The sequence below is a fragment of the Pseudophryne corroboree genome, chromosome 7, assembly GCF_028390025.1.
Source record: "Pseudophryne corroboree isolate aPseCor3 chromosome 7, aPseCor3.hap2, whole genome shotgun sequence".
Classification (NCBI taxonomy): Eukaryota; Metazoa; Chordata; class Amphibia; order Anura; family Myobatrachidae; genus Pseudophryne; species Pseudophryne corroboree.
This window is the reverse complement of record NC_086450.1, coordinates 377,402,943-377,424,719: the sequence shown is the minus strand read 5'-3', so window position 1 is coordinate 377,424,719 and position 21,777 is coordinate 377,402,943. Positions and strand designations below refer to the sequence as shown.

The 21,777-nt window shown below is 47.3% G+C and overlaps 1 protein-coding gene and 1 long non-coding RNA gene across 4 annotated transcripts in view; one reads left to right on the top strand and one right to left on the bottom strand.

Moving 5' to 3' along the window:
- Window positions 1-21,777, bottom strand: part of LOC134945333 (cytochrome P450 2K1-like) — a 251,682-nt gene that overhangs the window by 216,433 nt on the left and 13,472 nt on the right. For all 3 annotated transcript variants that reach the window (XM_063934537.1, XM_063934539.1, XM_063934538.1), the window contains exon 2: window positions 5,840-6,005. In XM_063934537.1, coding sequence (XP_063790607.1) covers window positions 5,840-6,005 — 166 coding nt within the window. The remainder of the gene's footprint in view (window positions 1-5,839; window positions 6,006-21,777) is intronic.
- Window positions 5,710-21,777, top strand: part of LOC134945334 (uncharacterized) — a 45,185-nt gene continuing 29,117 nt past the window's right edge. Inside the window, exons 1-2 of the long non-coding RNA XR_010182099.1 lie at window positions 5,710-5,766; window positions 6,129-6,237. This is a non-coding gene — a long non-coding RNA (uncharacterized LOC134945334). The remainder of the gene's footprint in view (window positions 5,767-6,128; window positions 6,238-21,777) is intronic.

Below are 21,777 nucleotides of genomic sequence, written 5' to 3'. Positions count from 1 at the left end.
GCCCGTGTGAACAGCACACATTCCACCCATGATAGAAACGCCTATGCTCCTGGGAATACCAAGTGCTGTAAATCAGTTACAGAACTACTGTGGACAGCAGAAGTGCATAACTATGCTTCCTCCGACCATAACACTCCCTCATTGCCCATTCGATGGTCAAACAGAAGAGCAAAAGCAGACGTGGTTAGTCTTTTTGTATCTCTCTCTGACAATACATTTGTATCAACTTGCCGTGAATTTGCCTGGAGAAATACAGCCCTCTGTACTCTCTCTATATAACTTGTGACATAAATTGTATCCCCTAGACTCCTCAGAAATAAAAGAGAACAATACATTTTCGCTCTGATAACGCTAAGTCTATTTCCCTTCTTTTGTTTACTATACCCTCAGGACTAAATATAACAACAGATACACAGCCAGCATTTTTGAGGAAGAAACTTTATTTGAAAGAGAACACGTGATTTATTTAATAACGTTTTAATTGTATGTCCATATGGTCTTGGGGGGGTAATTCAGATCTGATCACTGGCAGCGATTTTTGCAGTCCTGCGATCAGATAGTCGCCGCCTACAGGGGTAGTGTATTTTTGCCGTGCAAGTGTGCGATCGCATGTGTAGCAGAGCTGCACAAACTGATTTTGTGCCGTCTCTGCACAGCCTGGAACTTACTCTTCCCGTGCGATTGTTTCCTGCTGTTCGGGGCCGGAGCTGACATCAGACACCCTCCCTGAAAATGCCTGAGCCCTGCCTGCGTTTTTCCGGACACGCCTGGAAAACGGTCAGTTGCCACACACAAATGGCCTCTTCCTGTCAATCACCTTGTGAACGCCCGTGCATTCGGATTTTTCGCACCATCCCGTCGCAGGGAGCCGATGCCCGTTGCAGCTGTGTAACGCGCCGGTGCATTGCAGTGCTTACACATGCGCAGTTCGGATCTGATCGTCCGCTGTGCGAAAACGCACAGCAGCGATCAGATATGAATGATCTCTTAAGTGTATAGAATAAAAGTTACATTTTAATTTATCATTTCTTATCTGAATATAAGAATTTAGAAACATAAGTGCACCAGAAAGACTAGCAGTATATTTTTGTTCTAGTGGAAAAAAAATTCCTTCTCATTGAATCACCAGGTGCCTGCTGCGTATGAGGACATGCCAGCACCTGGCATCAGCAGTCCTGGCTCTCTGCCTTTATTGCCTGCCTCACGCTTTGTACAATCCCCAGCTCTCCGCCACTAGCTCTAAAGCGTCTCCTCCTATCCTTGCCTACTCCTCTTTACTTTGGCTTCCCTCAGACTATCCCCCCCCCCCCCACACACACACACACACACACGGATCCTCCTTCTTTGTCCTGTGCCCACTATTGTGCCCGGCACCCAGTTCCAATCTCCTTATGTCCCCATTATTCATATTGTTCCCAGGATCCCACAGGATTTATAGAGTGGGGTATCAGGTTCATGGTTAATGTTTCAAGGTCGCACCTCATGTCCTGATGAAACGTCCTGAGCGATCTTGAAACATTGATCATTCACCTGTAATTTCTAATATACCTTTTCTGTGAAAATCCGAAAAGTGCTGCCTACTTCTATTTACAGGGGTTCTGTAGCTCCATACCAGATAGATTGTGCTGTATATTTCATCCAAGGAGAGGCACCCCAGTTTTATCTACTTTGTCCAGAGTGCTAAGTCCCAAATTGCATATGCCCAGTGCCCTCACTTATAAATAACATGCCGCACCTTAGGAAGATATAGATAGATAGATAGATAGATAGATAGATAGATAGATAGAGAGAGAGAGAGAAGAGGGTCTACCTGGTGCAATGTGTATAAGGGGCTACCTGTCGCAATGTGTATAAGAGGCTCTACGTGGTGGAATGTGTATAAGAAGCTCTGCCTAATGCAATGTGTATAAGAGGCTCTACCTGGTGCAATGTGTATGAGGCTCTACTTGGTGCAATGTGTATGAGGCCCTACCTGGTGCAATGTGTATAAGAGGCTCTACCTGGTGCAATGTGTATAAGGGGCTACCTGGCACAGGGTGTATAAGGGGCTACCTGGCACAATGTGTATAAGAGGCTCTACCTGGCACAATGTGTGTGTAAGAGGCTCTACCTGGTGCAATATGTATAAAGGGCTACCAGGTGCAATGTGCATAAGAGGATCTACCTGGTGCAGTTTATGTAAGGGGCTACCTGACACAATGTGTATTAGAGGCTCTACCTGGTGCAATGTGTATAAGGGGCTACCTGGCACAGGGTGTATAAGGGGCTACCTGGCACAATGTGTATAAGAGGCTCTACCTGGCACAATGTGTGTGTAAGAGGCTTTACCTGGTGCAATATGTATAAAGGGCTACCAGGTGCAATGTGCATAAGAGGATCTACCTGGTGCAGTGTATGTAAGGGGCTACCTGACGCAATGTGTATTAGAGGCTCTACCTGGTGCAGTGTGTATAAGGGGCTACCTGGCACATTGTGTATAAGAGGCTCTACCTGCTACAATGTGTGTAACAGGCTTTACCTGGTGCAATGTGTATAAAGGGCTACCTGGCGCCTTCCTCTCCCTAGCTGCAGGGTGACATCAGCAGCAGCAGTGACAGCCACCTGACAGGCACTAGGACCCAGGAGTGGATGACCAGAGCCAGGCAGAGTGAGAAGCCTGGGTAACTGAGGATTGGCTAATGCTGGGCAGGAAGAGCTGAAGGGGGCGGAATTTTCCACAGTGAGTTCACTGAGGTAATCTGAGGAGATGGCAGGGAGGAACACTGCTGGTCTGCCTTGCTGGAAGACAGAAGTTCCCTGAGGTGATGGGGAGAGGCAGCAGCCGCAAATATCTGCTGAGATAGAGGGGAGAGGTGTTGCCCAGTGTCCTATTGACAGAGAGTGTTGGGAGCGGAGCACTGACTGGAACGCCAGGGCAGAGGCGTCACCGGGTGTGGTGACACCCGGAGTGCACTTTGTATTATCACACACACACACACACACGCGCGGGAGCCCGCAAAGGGGGCGTGACCTAATCAAAGGGGCGTGGCCTCATCAATCTTTTTTTGCTTCGCTCCGGGGGCATGTCCAGCTTCCCCGAAGATGCTGGCTGCCCCCGGGGACTGCTCAGCGTACAGTGCCAGCTCTTATCTGTGACAGGAGCCGAGTGCTGCAGTGGTTTATCTCACTGCAGCCCTCGGCTCCTGTCACTACAGAAGAGCTGGCACTTTGGTGTCACCCCTTCCAAGGGGGACACCCGGGTGCGGGCCGCACCCCCTGCACCCGCCTTCTGATGCCACTGCGCCTGGGAGAGACAGAGAGCAGCTACAGGCCATGTGGATGCCACCCGCAGACAGGTATCACAGAGAGACACAATGATCTTACAAGCAGCTAATTAGTCAGATTCAACCAGGGACTGCATCAAAGAGTAACTGGCCAGTCAGACAGCTACAAAACAGGGCCAACCTCAGCGTCCATCAGCGCTGGTTATCCCCTGACAGGCAGTCACTAACCAGCCACAACTGATTATCAGCTCACCTGACTACCGCCCAGCACCTAAATGGTGACATCTCAGAGAGAGACAGAGGGAGACATTATTGCATTCAGCCCCATTACCCAGCACCCAGTGGTTAGTGACTGAGATACCTGTGTAGACAGGGTGCTTCACTGAGACTCATTCCAGCCAGCATCAGTGAGAGACTTGTAATCAGACTGGCTCACAGGGAGTCTTGCTGGTATCTGTTGTTCCACAAGCCCCAGAATTGTCATTAATTGTTCTTCTGCTAGAAACTGCTAACAATAACTTATATCCCTCACCGGAGAACTGCAATACTTGTCCTTTCACTGCTTAAATACTTTCTCTTGCATAAATACCAAGGAACTGCATATCTTACATGCATTAAAGGAACAGTTGACTTAATATGTGAGAAACACATTACTGTATAGGAACTTTGCGAGGTCATTCTACTAACTTTTGAACCTTTGGTGAACATGGCACTGACTCTAATGTAAAGGGTTCACACAGTGACCCTTAAGCGGCCACCTGGGGGTCAGTTTATATATTGCAAGAAGTTTTGAGGAACTATTAACCATACCTGAAAAATTTGCATTCTTTTAATTTGTGTGACTGAATATTATGCAAAATTGCTGTCATGTTATTGCAATGTGATTGTATATGCCTTTTCAGCTGTTACTGCATTTCATTATTTAACCTAAGTTAAATCCACAGCGGTGACGGGTTATCCTTGCCCAGTGTCGGACTGGGGCATGTAGGGCCCACCGGGGGAATGCAATGGTAGAGGCCCATTTTTAGGGGTGTGGCCAGTCTGCAGAGGGGGTGTGGCCTGCCACCTCATTGGTTTTACTAACCATTAGAGAGTGCAATGTCTAGGCCCCTTTATAAATTAATACAGTAAATTCAGCTGCTGTATGCATGATAATGTACCAGATTAATAACAGATTAATATCAGCAATGCACTGTAGAAAATACACCATAGTCCAGTATAAGGTAACATATGTATAATGTATAATTCAAGTGCACAGTCTAGAACCTGATCCTTAGAGCAGGAGGAGGGGCCCCAGGCAGTGGAGCCCACCGGTGGTTTCCCCTGTACCCCTGTGGGCCAGTCCAAGCCTGTCCTTGCCAGTTAAATAAACATTCAGTCACCGTCCTAACATGTGATTATTTGGGGGTTGTTTCCTGGGGATCTCGATCCTTCTGCCTGAAGCCTGTAATGTGAGGTCCAGAAAAGGTCGACATCGACATTTGCAGCTGAACAACCAGGTACGACTACTCGCACCATTGATATTCTAATTACACCTGTCTATTACACAATGTGTATAAGGGGCTCTAACATGGCATGTGTATAAGGGATACTAATGTGTGGTGTAATGTGACTGATGGACACTACTGTGCGGTGTAGTGTGAATTGGTATTATACAGTGGCCATGCCCCTGTTTTTGGATGTACACCTTTGGCGTGCACTGTCCCTGCTTTACATTGGGGGATGCCAAAGGAAACATTCGCCCTGGGCACCACAAGGTCTAGAACCAGCACTGACTGCGCCACACTCTGTGGGATTGTTCCAGCCTAGTGGCAACTTGACCACACTTATAGCTTGAGGCCACTTTTTCAGTAATTTCCAGAAGCACTTTACTATGCTGAGAGATAGACTGGGCAACCATCTGGGTAGTATAGTATAGTATAGTATAGTATAGTATAGTATAGTGCCATAGGAGTTACTGATCAAAAGTTTACCACATATAATAATTGCTGAAAAACTGCAGATACAGATTTTATAGATTGAAGTCACATGAGGTTATCGTAACACAGGTAGGACTTATATAAACATGTATTAGTATTACCTACATTTTAGTCAGATATAAATATTAGTGAATAAAAATCATCCTAGGCACTAGCAGTATACTGCATCAATCCAATAAAAAGCATCAAAGATAAATTTTCAGGCCATAGACCACAGCAGAATGAGAATGTCAACATATAAATAAGGAGACTTCACATATATGGACAGACAGACAGTGGCCTGGGGGGTCAGATGAAGTGATTTGCATCATTCCGGCCCGCCCCCTGCCTTGCAATGCCAATAATCTTTGAATTACATAGCGGGGTGGGGCCACGATGACACGATCATGTGGCCACACCCCCAATCCTGACGACCTGACCCTATTTATCATCCTCCCCCTCTACTGCATCACGGCAACCTCCCCCCCCCCCCCCTCCCCCGCTGCTCCGACCTGGCTGCCCCGGAGTGGGCAGCCAGATTGTTGGTAAGTATGGGATAGATAGATAGATAGATAGATAGATAGATAGATAGATAGATAGATATTATCAGTGTCCTACCTCCATCAGTGACTTGTAGGGTCTATTCATATCCATCGAGTGGAGGTTCCCAATGAGGGGGAGAGGGGTAGGTCCAGGAGGCATATTTCTTGTACTCTTCTTAGAGCCATTGATCCAGTAGATGAGGAATGCAATGCAGGCTGTCAGGCATAGTAACACATCAGCCCTAGACAGAGAGTCAGTTATAAACGTCATCCTGCAGCTCTGCTATGGAGCTTTCCTACTCTCCTGTCATATAGACACTTTTACACTGGAGTTAGCATTCCTAAAATATTTTGCTCTTTATTAGGAAACACCCACATCCTGGTTGGCTTGTTGCAACAAAACACGATTGGCTGAACTTCATTGTGTGGGCACAAAGCTGTTTTCATCTGTTGTATCGTCTAGGATATTTTAAGGTAACTCACCATGTGCCAAGGCAATTTAAAGTAATAGTGTACTGGAAAGAAAAATAAGATTTTACTTACCGGTAAATCTATTTCTCGTAGTCCGTAGTGGATGCTGGGGACTCCGTAAGTTCCATGGGGAATAGACGGGCTCCGCAGGAGACAGGGCACTTTAAGAAAGAATTAGGAATATTGGTGTGCACTGGCTCCTCCCTCTATGCCCCTCCTCCAGACCTCAGTTAAGGAAACTGTGCCCGGAAGAGCTGACAGTACAAGGAAAGGATTTTGGAATCCAGGGTAAAACTCATACCAGCCACACCAATCACACCAATAGAAAAGAAAATAGACAGATTTTCAAAGTCTGATATAAATTTTATTGTTAATATCATAAATAAAATTTATATCAGACTTTGAAAATCTGTCTATTATCTATCTCTATATACCTTCGCTTTTTGATTATTTTAGATTATTTTAATATTTATATGGATAGGAATAAGCAAGGGATGCGCTGAACTATCTTCTTTTCTATTACTGTATTTCTTTATAGTAGGTGTTTTGTAGTACACCTACTAATAGTATATCAGCAGCAACCAGCTTAGTGAGTTTGTGTGGTACAAATTAGCGCAGTTCTCCTATATCATATCCACACCAATCACACCGTATAACTCGTGATAAACTTACCCAGTTAACAGTATGAACAACAACAGAGCATCAGACAAACCTGATGCAACCATAACATAACCCTTATTTAAGCAATAACTATATACCAGTATTGCAGAAGAAGTCCGCACTTGGGACGGGCGCCCAGCATCCACTACGGACTACGAGAAATAGATTTACCGGTAAGTAAAATCTTATTTTCTCTAACATCCTAGTGGATGCTGGGGACTCCGTAAGGACTGGTAATGTCGGTATTATCTTAGACCGCAAAGCTATACCCCTGAGTACACTATTACCGTTGAGCCGATATGGCGGCTAGACTACGTGCACGTGCTACGCACTTTGTACGCTATCTGCATACAGAGTCCAGCACGTGGTACGCACTTGGCGTACACACGCCATGCTGAGTGTACGGAGTACACACAACGAGCGCACACACAATTGATAACCTTTAAACCTTGTTAATGATACAATGTAATAATATGCTTACACTTTAAACCCTTAACAGTAAAGTACTGTAATGATGTTATACCTTTAAACCTTATATAGCGCTGGCGATACAAAGTATCCGCAGTGCGTACACCTTATCAATGCTGATACACCTTATACAGATAAATCTACCTTAAAGCCCATGCAGGAAAGTGAAAACACAACACCGATTTGTAGTTGAAACCACAGGGTTCTAAAGCTAAGGTTGATTCCTGCACCAGACTATGAGTATTGAAAATATCAAGTTATAACCAGCTAGAAAAGGGTTCTACAGGAAAATCCTGTATATAATTTATTTAAGCTGGAGGTGCTCCTGGAATTATGAAAAAACTTCACATGAATAAGCTTTTTTTGGGGACTAGCCCCATAAAGAATTCCTTTTTGGAGCACTCTTTTAAATAAATTTAAGAAAATATGATGTAAAGATATGATGTATATGATTAAAACGTAACCTTTATTTCTTATTAGCATAATATATATAAGGAGGAAAAAGAATTATTTGTACACTACAGAAATATATATTTTTTTCTCTCCTTACTGGGGTCAAATGCTTTCAAAGATTCTAGACCCTAACAACACATAAATAAAACCATATATATCCTCCTAGGAAGGGGGGGCAAAAAAGAGGGCTAATGGCTTGATGTTTAATGGGGTTCACAAAAGCATGGATATTAATGGTCGCTGTTTATAATAATTGTTATAATTGATGTTATCAAATTTTTCCTTGTTATATAAAAATGAGTCCTACAGCTAGAACAAATGCAATAGGAAATATCAAGCAATCACTTTCTCTTATGCATGTAGTGCTCCTTCAGAGCTGCTACATTTAACACAATTATACCTTTGCAACAGTATGTAATGACATTGTCATATTTAAAATTATGTCTCTGTAAGGTAGCAGTATTGGTAAGCATCCGACCATAACCCATGAATTCAATTACCACTTCATTAGTAATTAATAACCCACACATAAACCTCTCATTAGGTATGAATTCAGCTCGTAAGAGAGATAATCTTTTTATAGCCCTCAGGACAATTCTAAACAATTATAAAAATATACAGGTGTCTCTTATGCTGCAATACAATGTATCCGCATCCTCTAAAAGAGCATCAATTTTTTTCTCGCAGAAGCATACAAAGTATCAATTCCATATCCACAGTTAAACACATCTTATTTGTAGAGTCTGTGCACAAGCATTGGCAGCATCAATGTTTCCATTATTTAAAAAAGGCATATAATTAGACATCAATATTAGTGCATACAAGAATTAGTCTCAAATTCAAAGTGAACCTTTACAGCTAATAAAGCCTATTAATCAATGGAGTGTATAGAGAAAAAAAAGAAAATCATAAAATTAGTACAGCATATATGGCAGATCTTCCCATCTGCTGCCCTCCCTCATCATATGAGCGGAGGAAGAGTGAGAGTGGAAATACTGCAGTGCTGATAGAAAAAAAGACCCCAGAGTCCCCCGTGTCTCCGTGTTCGGTATTAGAGAGGCCCTGTTACCAGGTGCATTGCAAGGCTTCAATGCGCCGCGGAGATCGAAGGGACACTTGTGAAAAAAAAAAGAAGAGTGTGATATGTTGTCAGATTCTCGATCGCAGCTGTTGTAATCTAGCTGTGGAGTTCAGATTCTCTTCAATTTGAATCGTTATGCTGATATAAATACGTTAAATACCAAGACACACTCTCTTATAGAAATTAGTACAGCATATGTAGCAGGTATTCCCATCTGCTGCCCTCCCTCATCATATGAGCGGAGGAAGAGTGAGAGTAGGAGTACTGCTATGCTGATAGAAAAACAGACCCCAGTGTCCCCCGTGTCTCCGTATTCGGTGTTAGAGAGGCCTTGTTACTAGTGCATTGCAAGGCTTCAATACGCCGCGGGGACCAGAGGGACACTTGTGAAAAAAAGAGAGAGAGAAGAAAAAGAGGGAAAATGTAATATATTACCAAATCTTCGATCACAATTGTAACAAAATAACGAGGTTAAGATCCTCTTCTCTGTTTAGATCATTATACTGGTGCAAATATGTTAATTCAATTTAGATCATTATAAGAAAAATTGATAAATAAATAATAAAAAGGTAAATGAGCAGATTCTCTAAGGCTGCACTTGTAGTTATAATCAAAACGAACTGCTGCGTAAAGAGGGAACAGGAGGCGTGCCTGAAATATAGGAGAGAGAAAACAGAGAGAAGGGAAAAATACAGGGGACGTTTTGAATACCGGGCCGCCGACCGCGGCTAAACTGTCAGGTGCGTCCTCCCAGTTCTCATCACGTTCTCATGTCTGGCAGCTATGTCCTCCTGATACCCAGAGAATATAGTAGTCACAGCAGCATAACTAGTCCAAGAATCAGGTGTAGATTCACTGGCCCGAAAGTACAGCGTCCTTCTGCAGAAAGGAGCTGTATGGTAATTTAGAGCAACTCCGCTAGCAGCTGGACGTACGTTTCACCTACTGGCTGGTGATTAAGTTTTTGGGCCGGTGATAATGTTATGATTCTAGTACTCAGGTCTGGGGTGATCTTATGTGAAGAGACCTGAATACCGGAATGTAATGCTGGGAAAGGGGAAAGGAATGGGATTAGCCCCTGGCACCCTATCTCCGTTGTCTCGCCCGTGCTGTCAGTACACTCTTGCGAGACTATGGTTTCTTGAGCCCATGGCAGACGCGTTTGAAGGGCGGATTACGTCTGCCCAACTTCGATGCCCCCTCAGGTCTTAATGGGAGACAAAGAGTGAACCGAGACAGGGAGATAACAAGGGGCCCTCTAACTAAACAACAAGGCCAGGGGCTACTAACAAACCTAAAACTAAAGTATGTGCGGATTTCCGCAAGGGAAAAGGACAACCAAAATACTCCACTTGTCCACTCTCCTACACGGCACCGCCGAGTACCAGAGAGGACTGTGGAAGCGGATACCTCCGCAAATGCTCCAAAACCAACAAACAATATTAAGCAGCATAGGCCGCAGCACACGGCAGAGCCGTCACTCACGAAACCAAGCGAGATCCTCAATAGAGTGTCACAGGTAAATGAGTACCAGGAGACTTCCTTGGGATGAGATGACAAACACCAAGACTCAGGAACTCTGAAGACTGGAACGACTGGACACAGCAGACCAGGAACAGATCTAAACCAAACATGAGCAGCATGCAGGAAGCTATCACCGGCGTCTGTGTGAGACACTGAGAAGGCATTTAACAGGGAATTCCCCAGAGTCAAGAGCCTGATTACCACCAATGTCGTGCAGCTGCCCTGCTGCACGACCAGAAACATGTGTGCATAGTGATTAACCCACCCTGCAACGGGGAACGCGGTCCGCCCGTGGCATCCCCGTTGCTAGGGTCCCGGCGGCTCGGCGCGCCCGGCGTCCTAGCGTTGCTAGGGAGCCAGCGGCTCAGCGCGCACGGGGTCCCAGCGCTGCTAAGGACCCGGCGGCTAAGTGCGCTCGGCGTCCCTAGTTGCTAGACGCCGGGCCGGGAGGACGTCCCGGACCGCGGTGCATAACAGCTCCGTTACACAAAGTGCGGATATGCGCACGCACGGCACAGCGAGTGCACGCGCAGCGGGCATGTGCATGGGGTTAGTACAAGGCATATGCATCACGATATTTTTCGACTTTGACAGGACCATGGGGATTATACCAAAGCTCCCAAACGGGCGGGAGAGTGCGGATGACTCTGCAGCACCGAATGAGCAAACACAAGGTCCTCCTCAGCCAGGGTATCAAACTTGTAGAATTTTGCAAAAGTGTTTGAACCCGACCAAGTAGCTGCTGGGCAAAGCTGAAATGCCAAGACCCCTCGGGCAGCCGCCCAAGAAGAGCCCACCTTCCTTGTGGAATGGGCTTTTACTGATTTTGGATGCGGCAATCCAGCCGCAGAATGAGCCTGCTGAATCGTGTTACAGATCCAGCGAGCAATAGTCTGCTTTGAAGCAGGAGCACCCAGCTTGTTGGATGCATACAGGATAAACAGCGAGTCAGTTTTCCTAACTCCAGCCGTTCTGGCTACGTAAATCTTCAAAGCCCTGACTACATCTAGTAACTCGGAATCCTCCAAGTCACGAGTAGCCGCAGGCACCACAATAGGTTGGTTCAAATGAAAAGATGACACCACCTTCGGCAGAAATTGCGGACGAGTCCGTAATTCTGCCCTGTCCATGTGGAAAACCAGATAGGGGCTTTTACATGACAAAGCCGCCAATTCTGACACACGCCTAGCCGAAGCTAAGGCCAATAGCATGACCACTTTCCACGTGAGATATTTTAACTCCACGGTCTTAAGTGGCTCAAACCAGTGAGATTTCAGGAAACTCAACACCACGTTAAGATCCCAAGGTGCCACTGGTGGCACAAAAGGGGGCTGAATATGCAGCACTCCCTTTACAAACGTCTGAACTTCAGGAAGAGAAGCCAGTTCCTTTTGAAAGAAAATAGATAGGGCCGAAATCTGGACCTTAATGGACCCTAATTTTAAGCCCATAGTTACTCCCGAATGTAGGAAGTGAAGGAAACGGCCCAGCTGGAATTCCTCTGTAGGGGCCTTCCTGGCCTCACACCAAGCAACATATTTTCGCCATATACGGTGATAATGTTTTGCTGTCACGTCTTTCCTAGCCTTTATCAGCGTATGAATAACCTCATCCAGAATGCCTTTTTCCGCTAGGATACGGCGTTCAACCGCCATGCCGTCAAACGCAGCAGCGGTAAGTCTTGGAACAGACAGGGCCCCTGTTGCAGCAGATCCTGTCTGAGAGGCAGAGGCCATGGGTCCTCTGTGAGCATTTCTTGCAGTTCCGGATACCAAGTCCTTCTTGGCCAATCCGGAACAATGGGTATTGTTCACACTCCTCTTTTTCTTACGATTCTCAGCACCTTGGGTATGAGAGGAAGAGGAGGAAACACATAAACCGACTGGAACACCCACGGTGTCACTAGTGCGTCCACAGCTATCGCCTGCGGGTCTCTTGACCTGGTGCAATACCGTTGTAGCTTTTTGTTGAGGCGGGATGCCATCATGTCCACCTGTGGCAGTGCCCATCGATTTGTAATCTGTGTGAAGACTTCTTGATGAAGTCCCCACTCTCCCGGGTGGAGGTCGTGCCTGCTGAGGAAGTCTGCTTCCCAGTTGTCCACTCCCGGAATGAACACTGCTGACAGTGCTTGCACGTGATTCTCCACCCAGCGAAGAATTCTGGTGGCTTCTGCCATCGCCACCCTGCTTCTTGTGCCGCCCTGGCGGTTTACATGAGCCACTGCGGTGATGTTGTCTGACTGAATCAGCACCGGTTGGTTGCGAAGCAGAGGCTCCGCTTGACTCAGGGCATTGTATATGACCCTTAGTTCCAGTATGTTGATGTGCAGACAAGTCTCCTGACTTGACCACAGCCCCTGGAAGTTTCTTCCCTGAGTGACTGCCCCCCATCCTCGGAGGCTTGCATCCGTGGTCACCAGGACCCAGTCCTGTATGCCGAACCTGCGGCCCTCGAGAAGGTGAGCACTCTGCAGCCACCACAGAAGAGACACCCTGGCCCTGGGGGATAGGGTGATCAGCCGATGCATCTGAAGATGCGATCCGGACCACTTGTCCAACAGATCCCACTGAAATGTCCTCGCATGGAACCTGTCGAAGGGAATGGCTTCGTAAGACGCCACCATCTTTCCCAGGACTCGCATGCATTGATGCACCGACACCTGTTTTGGTTTTAAGAGGTCTCTGACCAGAGCCACGAGCTCCTGGGCCTTCTCCTCCGGGAGAAACACCTTCTTATGGTCTGTGTCCAGAATCATGCCCAGGAAGGGCAGACTCGTTGTAGGAATCAGCTGCGACTTTGGAATATTCAGAATCCAGCCGTGCTGTTGTAACACCTCCCGAACGTGTGCCACGCTGATCAGCAACTGCTCTCTGGACTTTGCCTTTATGAGGAGATCGTCCAAGTATGGGATAATTGTAACTCCTTGCTTTCGCAGAAGCACCATCATTTCTGCCATTACCTTGGTTAATATTCTCGGTGCCGTGGACAGACCAAACGGCAACGTCTGGAATTGGTAATGACAGTCCTGTACCACAAATCTGAGGTACTCCTGATGAGGTGGATAAATGGGGACATGCAGGTAAGCATCCTTTATGTCCAGAGACACCATAAAATCCCTCTCTTCCAGGCTTGCAATGACCGCCCTGAGCGATTGCATCTTGAACTTGAACCTTTTTGTCACAACTGAGGGCCTGAGCTGACAGGAGGCAGCCTCAGTTGTAGGGGCTGAGGTGTAGTGGAACCTGGGAGGTTGTATCAGACCCCTAGACATGTAAGTTACACGTAGAAGAATTGCCCGAAGGTGTGACCACGACAACCAGAATAAAAGTCAATGATGTTTATTACGACATACTCCGTATCACAGCAGCAATAAAAGGAAAACATAAAATCAGCAGTGAAATAATACAGTTCCTGGGTACTACAGGGTGGCAAGGGCCACAGGGCTCTGGTAGTATGAGACAGTTCTTATTATCTTCTAGTTGGAAAGTCCTTACCAGGCCCGACTGTAGCAATGGAGATAGCCCAGGATCGTACCAGCTGGTGTTCCAGGAAAAGCTGGGCTGCTGTGGGTACTGGCTGGAACCAGACTGATGTTAGCACGGAGTGGATTGCTGGATGGAACCAGCCAAATAATAAATGAAGCTTGAGAGCGATGAAATATGATGGATATATGGAGCTTGAGAGCGGTGAAATAATAGTACCGGTGGTGAGAGGTAATCTGCAGAAATGATACCGGCACTTTAAGAAAAGCTGAACTCTGCTGGAAGCTAGGCTGGAAGCAGGTAATTCTGTAACTGGAAACAGTTGAGTCCCAGAGGACTGGAGAGTCAGGCTGCACCGCAGATGGTAAACTGGAGCGGGTCTCTTTAGTGGAAGTTTGGAGATGGTAACTGGAACCTGGAAAACAACCACAGGAGAGAGAGACAAACTGGAACTAGGTTTGACAACCAAAGCACTGACGCCTTCCTTGCTCAGGCACAGAATACTTATACCTGCAGCAAGGAAGGGATTGGCTAGGCAATTATGCAGATTACAATGCAAACAACGAATTGGAGGAATTTGAGCAGGTGACAGAATCCAACATGGCTGCGCCCATGCAGACACTTGGATGGAAGATTGGTTTGTAATCCATGTGGGAACTTAGACAGTAATGGCGGCGCCGGCCACAGTAAACAGGAGACGCCAGACTGATGAGTACACATTTGAACCACGCGGGCAACAGCGGAGGCCGCGGCTGACGTAAGCGCCATTCTGACATCCTGCATACAGAAACTCAGGGACGGCGGCGGCGGCCGCGGGAGACGCCATTCAAGATGTAACATGGCGCCGCTGTGACAGCGTCTCAGAGTGACAGGAGAGGAGGCAGGAATGTGGACATCAGTATAACAGATGAGATCCGGTCCTGGAGCGCTGAGCCAGCCTTAGGAGGCATCTGAAAGGTAAGTAATGGCGTCCAGATACCCGGATCGTGACAGCGCCCCCCCCTTTAGGAGTGGCCCCAGGACACTTCTTTGTCTTTTGAGGAAACTTGGAGTGGAAATTCCGGACCAAGGCAGGAGTATGGACATCAGAAGCATTGGTCCATGAGCGTTTCTCAGGGCCGTAACCCTTCCAGTCAATAAGATACTGTAATTGACCATAACGGTGACGTGAGTCCAGAATCTTGGCCGCTTCATACTCAACGCCTCGTTGAGTTTGGACTTTCGGAGCTGGAGGAAGTGTAGAATGAAACCGATTCAGGATCAGCGGTTTCAACAGGGAAACATGGAATGTCCTGGGTATTTTTAAGAAGGGAGGTAACTTGAGTCTGTAAGCAACAGGATTGATGACTTGTTCAATTTTGAAAGGACCGATGTAGCGAGGTGCAAACTTCATGCTGGGAACTCTTAACCTCAAATTCTTCGTGGATAACCACACCCGATCACCCACCTTGAGAGCAGGAACCGCTCTACGCTTCTTATCCGCAAACTTCTTGTACCTGAACGATGCTTTGAGCAGAGCCGCTCGTACATGCTTGCAAACTGACGTAAAGTGATATCCACTGCTGGAACAGAAGTTGCTGGAAGCGGTTGGAATTCAGGAACTTTAGGGTGGAATCCATAGTTAGTGAAGAATGGTGTTGAAGAAGATGAGGAATGATATTGGTTGTTATGAGAAACTCGGCCCAGGGAAGTAGTTGAACCTAGTCATCTTGAGAGGAAGACACATAGATGCGGAGGAAGGCCTCCAAGTCCTGATTCACCTTCTCAGTTTGACCATTGGTCTGAGGATGGTAAGCCGTGGAAAACTTTAGTTTGACTTGGAGGACTTGACATAAACTTCGCCAGAATTTGGCTGTGAATTGGACTCCTCGATCTGAGATAATTTCTTCAGGAAGACCGTGGAGTCAGAAGATCTCTTGTATGAACACTTGGGCCAGCTTGGAAGCTGACGGAAGACCGGTAAGAGGAATGAAGTGTGCCATCTTGGTGAACCGGTCAACTACCACCCAGATGGTATTGAACTTGTTGCACATAGGTAAGTCTGTAACGAAATCCATCGACAAATGGGTCCATGGTCGACGAGGAATGGATAGTGGAACCAGTTGCCCTGCAGGCGACTGGCGGGATACTTTGTGTTGGGCACACTTTGGGCAAGATGCAATAAACTCCATGACGTCTTTTTTCAGAGTTGGCCACCAATAGGACCTAGAGATAAACTCCAGGGTTTTTTGGATACCTGTATGTCCGGCAAAACGGGAAGCATGGGCCCAATGCATGAGCTTCTTCCTTAGCACCGGCTTCACAAAACTTTTCCCTGGTGGGGGCGTAGAGTCCATCCCTACCGTGGAGAATGCCAACGGATTAATAATAGGATGCTTGTCTGAAGACTCTGACTCATTTTCTTGCTCCCATGAGCGGGAAAGGGCATCGGCCTTGCGATTCTGAGAGCCCGGACAGAACTGGAGTTTAAAGTCGAACCTGGAAAAGAAAAGTGCCCATCTGGCCTGACGAGGGTTGAGACATTGTGCGCTTTTCAGATATAAAAGATTCTTGTGGTCTGTAAGTATAGTGATTGAATGAGAAGCTCCCTCCAACAGATATCTCCACTCCTCTAGAGCGAGCTTGATGGCTAGCAACTCCTGGTCGCCAATGGCATAGTTGCGCTCAGCTGGGGAGAACTTCCGGGAGAAGAAACAGCAAGGATGTAGATGGCCATCTTTAGCCCTCTGAGATAACACCGCTCCTACTCCAACGGAGGAGGCATCCACCTCTAAGATGAAAGGAGAGTCGATGTCGGGCTGTTTCAAAACTGGTGCAGAGATGAACCGTTGTTTTAGGAGATGAAAAGCTTGCGTAGCTTCTTCAGACCACTTGGACGGGTTAGCACCCTTCTTGGTTAATGCAGTGATAGGCGCCACAATGGTGGAAAAGTCTCGTATAAACTTTCTGTAATAATTGGCGAACCCTAAGAACCTCTGGACCCCTTTGAGGGTTAAGGGTATCGGACAATTCTGGATTGCTTGTAGTTTCTCAGGATCCATCTCTAGTCCGGAACCGGACACAATGTAACCTAGAAACGGAATGGATTTGACTTCAAAGACACATTTCTCTAATTTGCAATAGAGATGATTGACACGGAGACGGGACAGAACCTCCTTTACCCAGAAACGATGTTCCTCTAGATTATTGGCAAAGATGAGGATATCATCTAGATAGACCACGACATGGCGGTATAAGATGTCTCTGAAGATCTCATTCACGAAATGCTGGAAGACAGCTGGAGCGTTGCTCAATCCGAAGGGCATGACGAGGTACTCATAATGTCCGTCACGGGTGTTAAAGGCGGTCTTCCACTCGTCACCCTCACGGATCCGGATGAGATTGTATGCACCTCTCAAGTCCAGCTTTGTGAAGATGGTGGCTCCGCTAACTCTATCAAAGAGCTCAGTAATCAGGGGTAAAGGATATCGGTTCTTGATGGTAATGTCGTTCAAACCTCTGTAGTCGATGCACGGCCGCAGACCACCATCTTTTTTCTTTACAAAAAAGAAGCCTGCGCCGGCTGGAGAAGAGGAAGGTCGGATGAACCCCTTCGCTAGGTTCTCTTTAATGTATTCCTCCATGGAATGCGTCTCAGGCAGAGACAACGGATAAGTTCGGCCTCGAGGTGGAACCTTCCCTGGAACGAGATCAATCGGGCAGTCCCATTCTCTATGAGGAGGAAGGATATCATCAGAAGCTTTACTGAACACATCCGTGAAATCTTGATATGGAGGAGGTGGAACATCAGACGACCTGGAGGAGGAAGAACAAACAGGCAATACTTTAAACAAACATGTCTCAGCACAGGAGGGACCCCATGCCAGAATTTGCGTAGTCGTCCAGTCAATTGATGGATTGTGGAGATGGAGCCATGGAAGGCCCAGAACCACTGGATGTGTGGCTCTTGGAATCACTAGAAAAGAGATAAATTCAGAATGAAGAACTCCCACTCTCAGACGAACTGGTAGAGTCCTTAGAGAAATAACTGCGTCGAAAATCTTGCTGCCATCCACGGCAGTTAAGGAGATGGACGAAGGAAGTCTCTCGGTGGGTAGGGACCACCGTTTAACATAGGCTTCAGTTATGAAATTCCCAGCTGCTCCGGAATCAAGGAGGGCAATAACGTTCCTGTAACGTTGAGCAATTTGGAGCGAGACTGGGAGATTACAATCATGAGGGGATGGAGAGGAGATCATTACTCCTAGCCGGCCCTCTCCTTGGCGAGCTAGGATCTGGAGTCCCGGACATTTGGGACAGGCATTGATGGTGTGAGACGGAGCTGCACAGTAAAGACAAAGAGACTCAGAGAGATGTCTTCGGCGCTCAGCAGGAGTTAGACGGGAACGACCAATTTGCATGGGCTCATCTTTGGATGGTGACAGTTGGCGAGGAGGAGGAGCAGAAGACTTTGGAGCAGATGATATTCCACGCTCAGTTGCTCTTTCTCTGAAACGTAAATCAACTTTCGTGCAGAGTGAGATTAGCTCATCTAACTTAGAAGGCAAGTCTCTGGTAGCTAACTCATCCTTAATACGCTCTGATAAGCCATGCCAGAATGCAGCATACAGGGCCTCGTCGTTCCATGCCAGTTCGGATGCCAGGATTTGGAACTGTATAAGATACTGTCCTACAGTATGCGATCCCTGGCGTAGACGGAGAATCTCAGATGAAGCTGAAGTTTCCCGGCCTGGCTCGTCGAAGATACGCCTGAATGTTGACACAAAATCAGTATAGGAGGACAGCAGGGTATCAGACCTCTCCCATAACGGTGATGCCCAGTCAAGGGCTGAGCCACTGAGAAGAGAAATAATGTAGGCAATTTTGGTTCGGTCACTGGGAAAATTGCCAGGTTGTAGCTCAAAATGAATTTCACACTGGTTGAGAAATCCCCTGCAGAATCTTGGAGATCCGTCAAATTTTGCTGGCGTTGGAAGATGAAGACGTGGAGCAGAAATGGGTAAGGTGGGTGGGGTTACAGCTGGAGTCACTGTGGGTGACGCACCGGACGCGTCCGATCCACGGAGGGTTGTCTGAATCCCATCCAGCCGAGTAGAGAGATCCTGGAGACAGCGGATGATGTGGCCCTGTGCAGCCTCCTGATGTTCAAGTCGGGCTGCCAGTTCTTGCATCGGCCTGGCCGCTTGATCCTGGTCTCCGGCTGGATTCATATGGTCAGTGCTTACTGTCACAACTGAGGGCCTGAGCTGACGGGAGGCAGCCTCAGTTGTAGGGGCTGAGGTGTAGTGGAACCTGGGAGGTTGTATCAGACCCCTAGACATGTAAGTTACACGTAGAAGTATTGCCCGAAGGCGTGACCACGACAACCAGAATAAAAGTCAATGATGTTTATTATGACATACTCCGTATCACAGCAGCAATAAAAGGAAAACATAAAATCAGCAGTGAAATAATACAGTTCCTGGGTACTACAGGGTGGCAAGTATGAGACAGTTCTTATTATCTTCTAGTTGGAAAGTCCTTACCAGGCCCGACTGTAGCAATGGAGATAGCCCAGGATCGTACCAGCTGGTGTTCCAGGAAAAGCTGGGCTGCTGTGGGTAAAATGGCTGCTGTGGGTACTGGCTGGAACCAGACTGATGTTAGCACGGAGTGGATTGCTGGATGGAACCAGCCAAATAATAAATGAAGCTTGAGAGCGATGAAATATGATGGATATATGGAGCTTGAGAGCGGTGAAATAATAGTACCGGTGGTGAGAGGTAATCTGCAGAAATGATACCGGCACTTTAAGAAAAGCTGAACTCTGCTGGAAGCTAGGCTGGAAGCAGGTAATTCTGTAACTGGAAACAGATGAGTCCCAGAGGACTGGAGAGTCAGGCTGCACCGCAGATGGTAAACTGGAGCGGGTCTCTTTAGTGGAAGTTTGGAGATGGTAACTGGAACCTGGAAAACAACCACAGGAGAGAGAGACAAACTGGAACTAGGTTTGACAACCAAAGCACTGACGCCTTCCTTGCTCAGGCACAGAATACTTATACCTGCAGCAAGGAAGGGATTGGCTAGGCAATTATGCAGATTACAATGCAAACAACGGATTGGAGGAATTTGAGCAGGTGACAGAATCCAACATGGCTGCGCCCATGCAGACACTTGGAGGGAAGATTGGTTTGTAATCCATGTGGGAACTTAGACAGTAATGGCGGCGCCGGCCACAGTAAACAGGAGACGCCAGACTGATGAGTACACATTTGAACCACGCGGGCAACAGCGGAGGCCGCGGCTGACGTAAGCGCCATTCTGACATCCTGCATGCAGAAACTCAGGGACGGCGGCGGAGGCCGCGGGAGAAGCCATTCAAGATGTAACATGGCGCCGCTGTGACAGCGTCTCAGAGTGACAGGAGAGGAGGCAGGAATGTGGACATCAGTATAACAGATGAGATCCGGTCCTGGAGCGCTGAGCCAGCCTTAGGAGGCATCTGAAAGGTAAGTAATGGCGTCCAGATACCCGGATCGTGACACTTTTCAGGTAAATGTTCAGGGATTTTAAATTCAATATGGGTCTGACCGAACCGTCCGGTTTCGGAACCACAAACATTGTGGAATAGTAACCCCTTCCCTGTTGAGGGAGGGGAACCTTTACTACCACCTGCTGGAGATATAATTTGTGAATTGCCGCTTACACTACTTCCCTTTCTATGGGGGAAGCTGGCAGGGCCGATTTGAGGTAACGGTGAGGGGGCATCACTTCGAATTCCAGCTTGTATCCCTGAGACACAATCTGTATAGCCCAGGGATCCACCCGCGAGCGAACCCACTGGTGGCTGAAATTTCGGAGACGCGCCCCCATTGCTCCTGGCTCCACCTGTGGAGCCCCAGCGTCATGCGGTGGATTTAGTGGAAGCTGGGGAGGACTTCTGTTCCTGGGAACTAGCTGTATTGTGCAGCTTCTTTCCTCTACCCCTGCCTCTGGCAAGAAAAGACGCACCTCGGACTTTCTTGCCTCTTTGTGATTGAAAGGACTGCATTTGGTAATACGGTGCTTTCTTAGGTTGTGAGGGAATATATGGCAAAAAATTTGACTTCCCAGCCGTAGCTGTGGAAACTAGGTCCGAGAGACCGTCCCCAAACAATTCCTCACCCTTATAAGGTAAAACCTCCATGTGCTTTTTTGAGTCGGCATCACCTGTCCATTGCCGAGTCCACAGGACCCTTCTGGCCGAAACTGACATTGCATTTATTCTAGAGCCCAGTAGGCAAATGTCTCTCTGGGCATCCCTCATATATAGGACAGCGTCTTTTATATGCCCCAGGGTCAGTAATATAGTATCCTTGTCCAAGGTATCAAGTTCCTCAGACAGAGTATCTGTCCATGCTGCTACAGCACTACACATCCAGGTGACGCAATTGCCGGCCTTAGTAGGGTACCTGAATGTGTATAAACGGACTTCAGGATACCTTCCTGCTTTCTATCCGAAGGATCCTTTAGGGTGGCCGTATCCTGTGACGGCAGGGCTACCTTCTTAGATAAGCGTGTCAAAGCTTTGTCTACCCTAGGGGAGGATTCCCAGCGTAACCTGTCCGTTGGCGGGAAAGGATACGCCATAAGTAACCGTTTGGAAATCTGCATTTTCCTATCAGGAGAATCCCAAGCTTTTTCACATAACTCATTTAACTCATGTGAAGGGGGAAAGGTCACCTCTTGCCTCTTTTCCCCAAACATATAAACCCTCTTGTCAGGGACAGGGTTTTCCTCTGACATGTGCAATACATCCTTCATTAATATAATCATGTAGCGGATGGCTTTAGCCATTTTAGGCTGCAACTTTGCATCATCGCCATCGACACTGGAGTCAGAATCCGTGTCGAT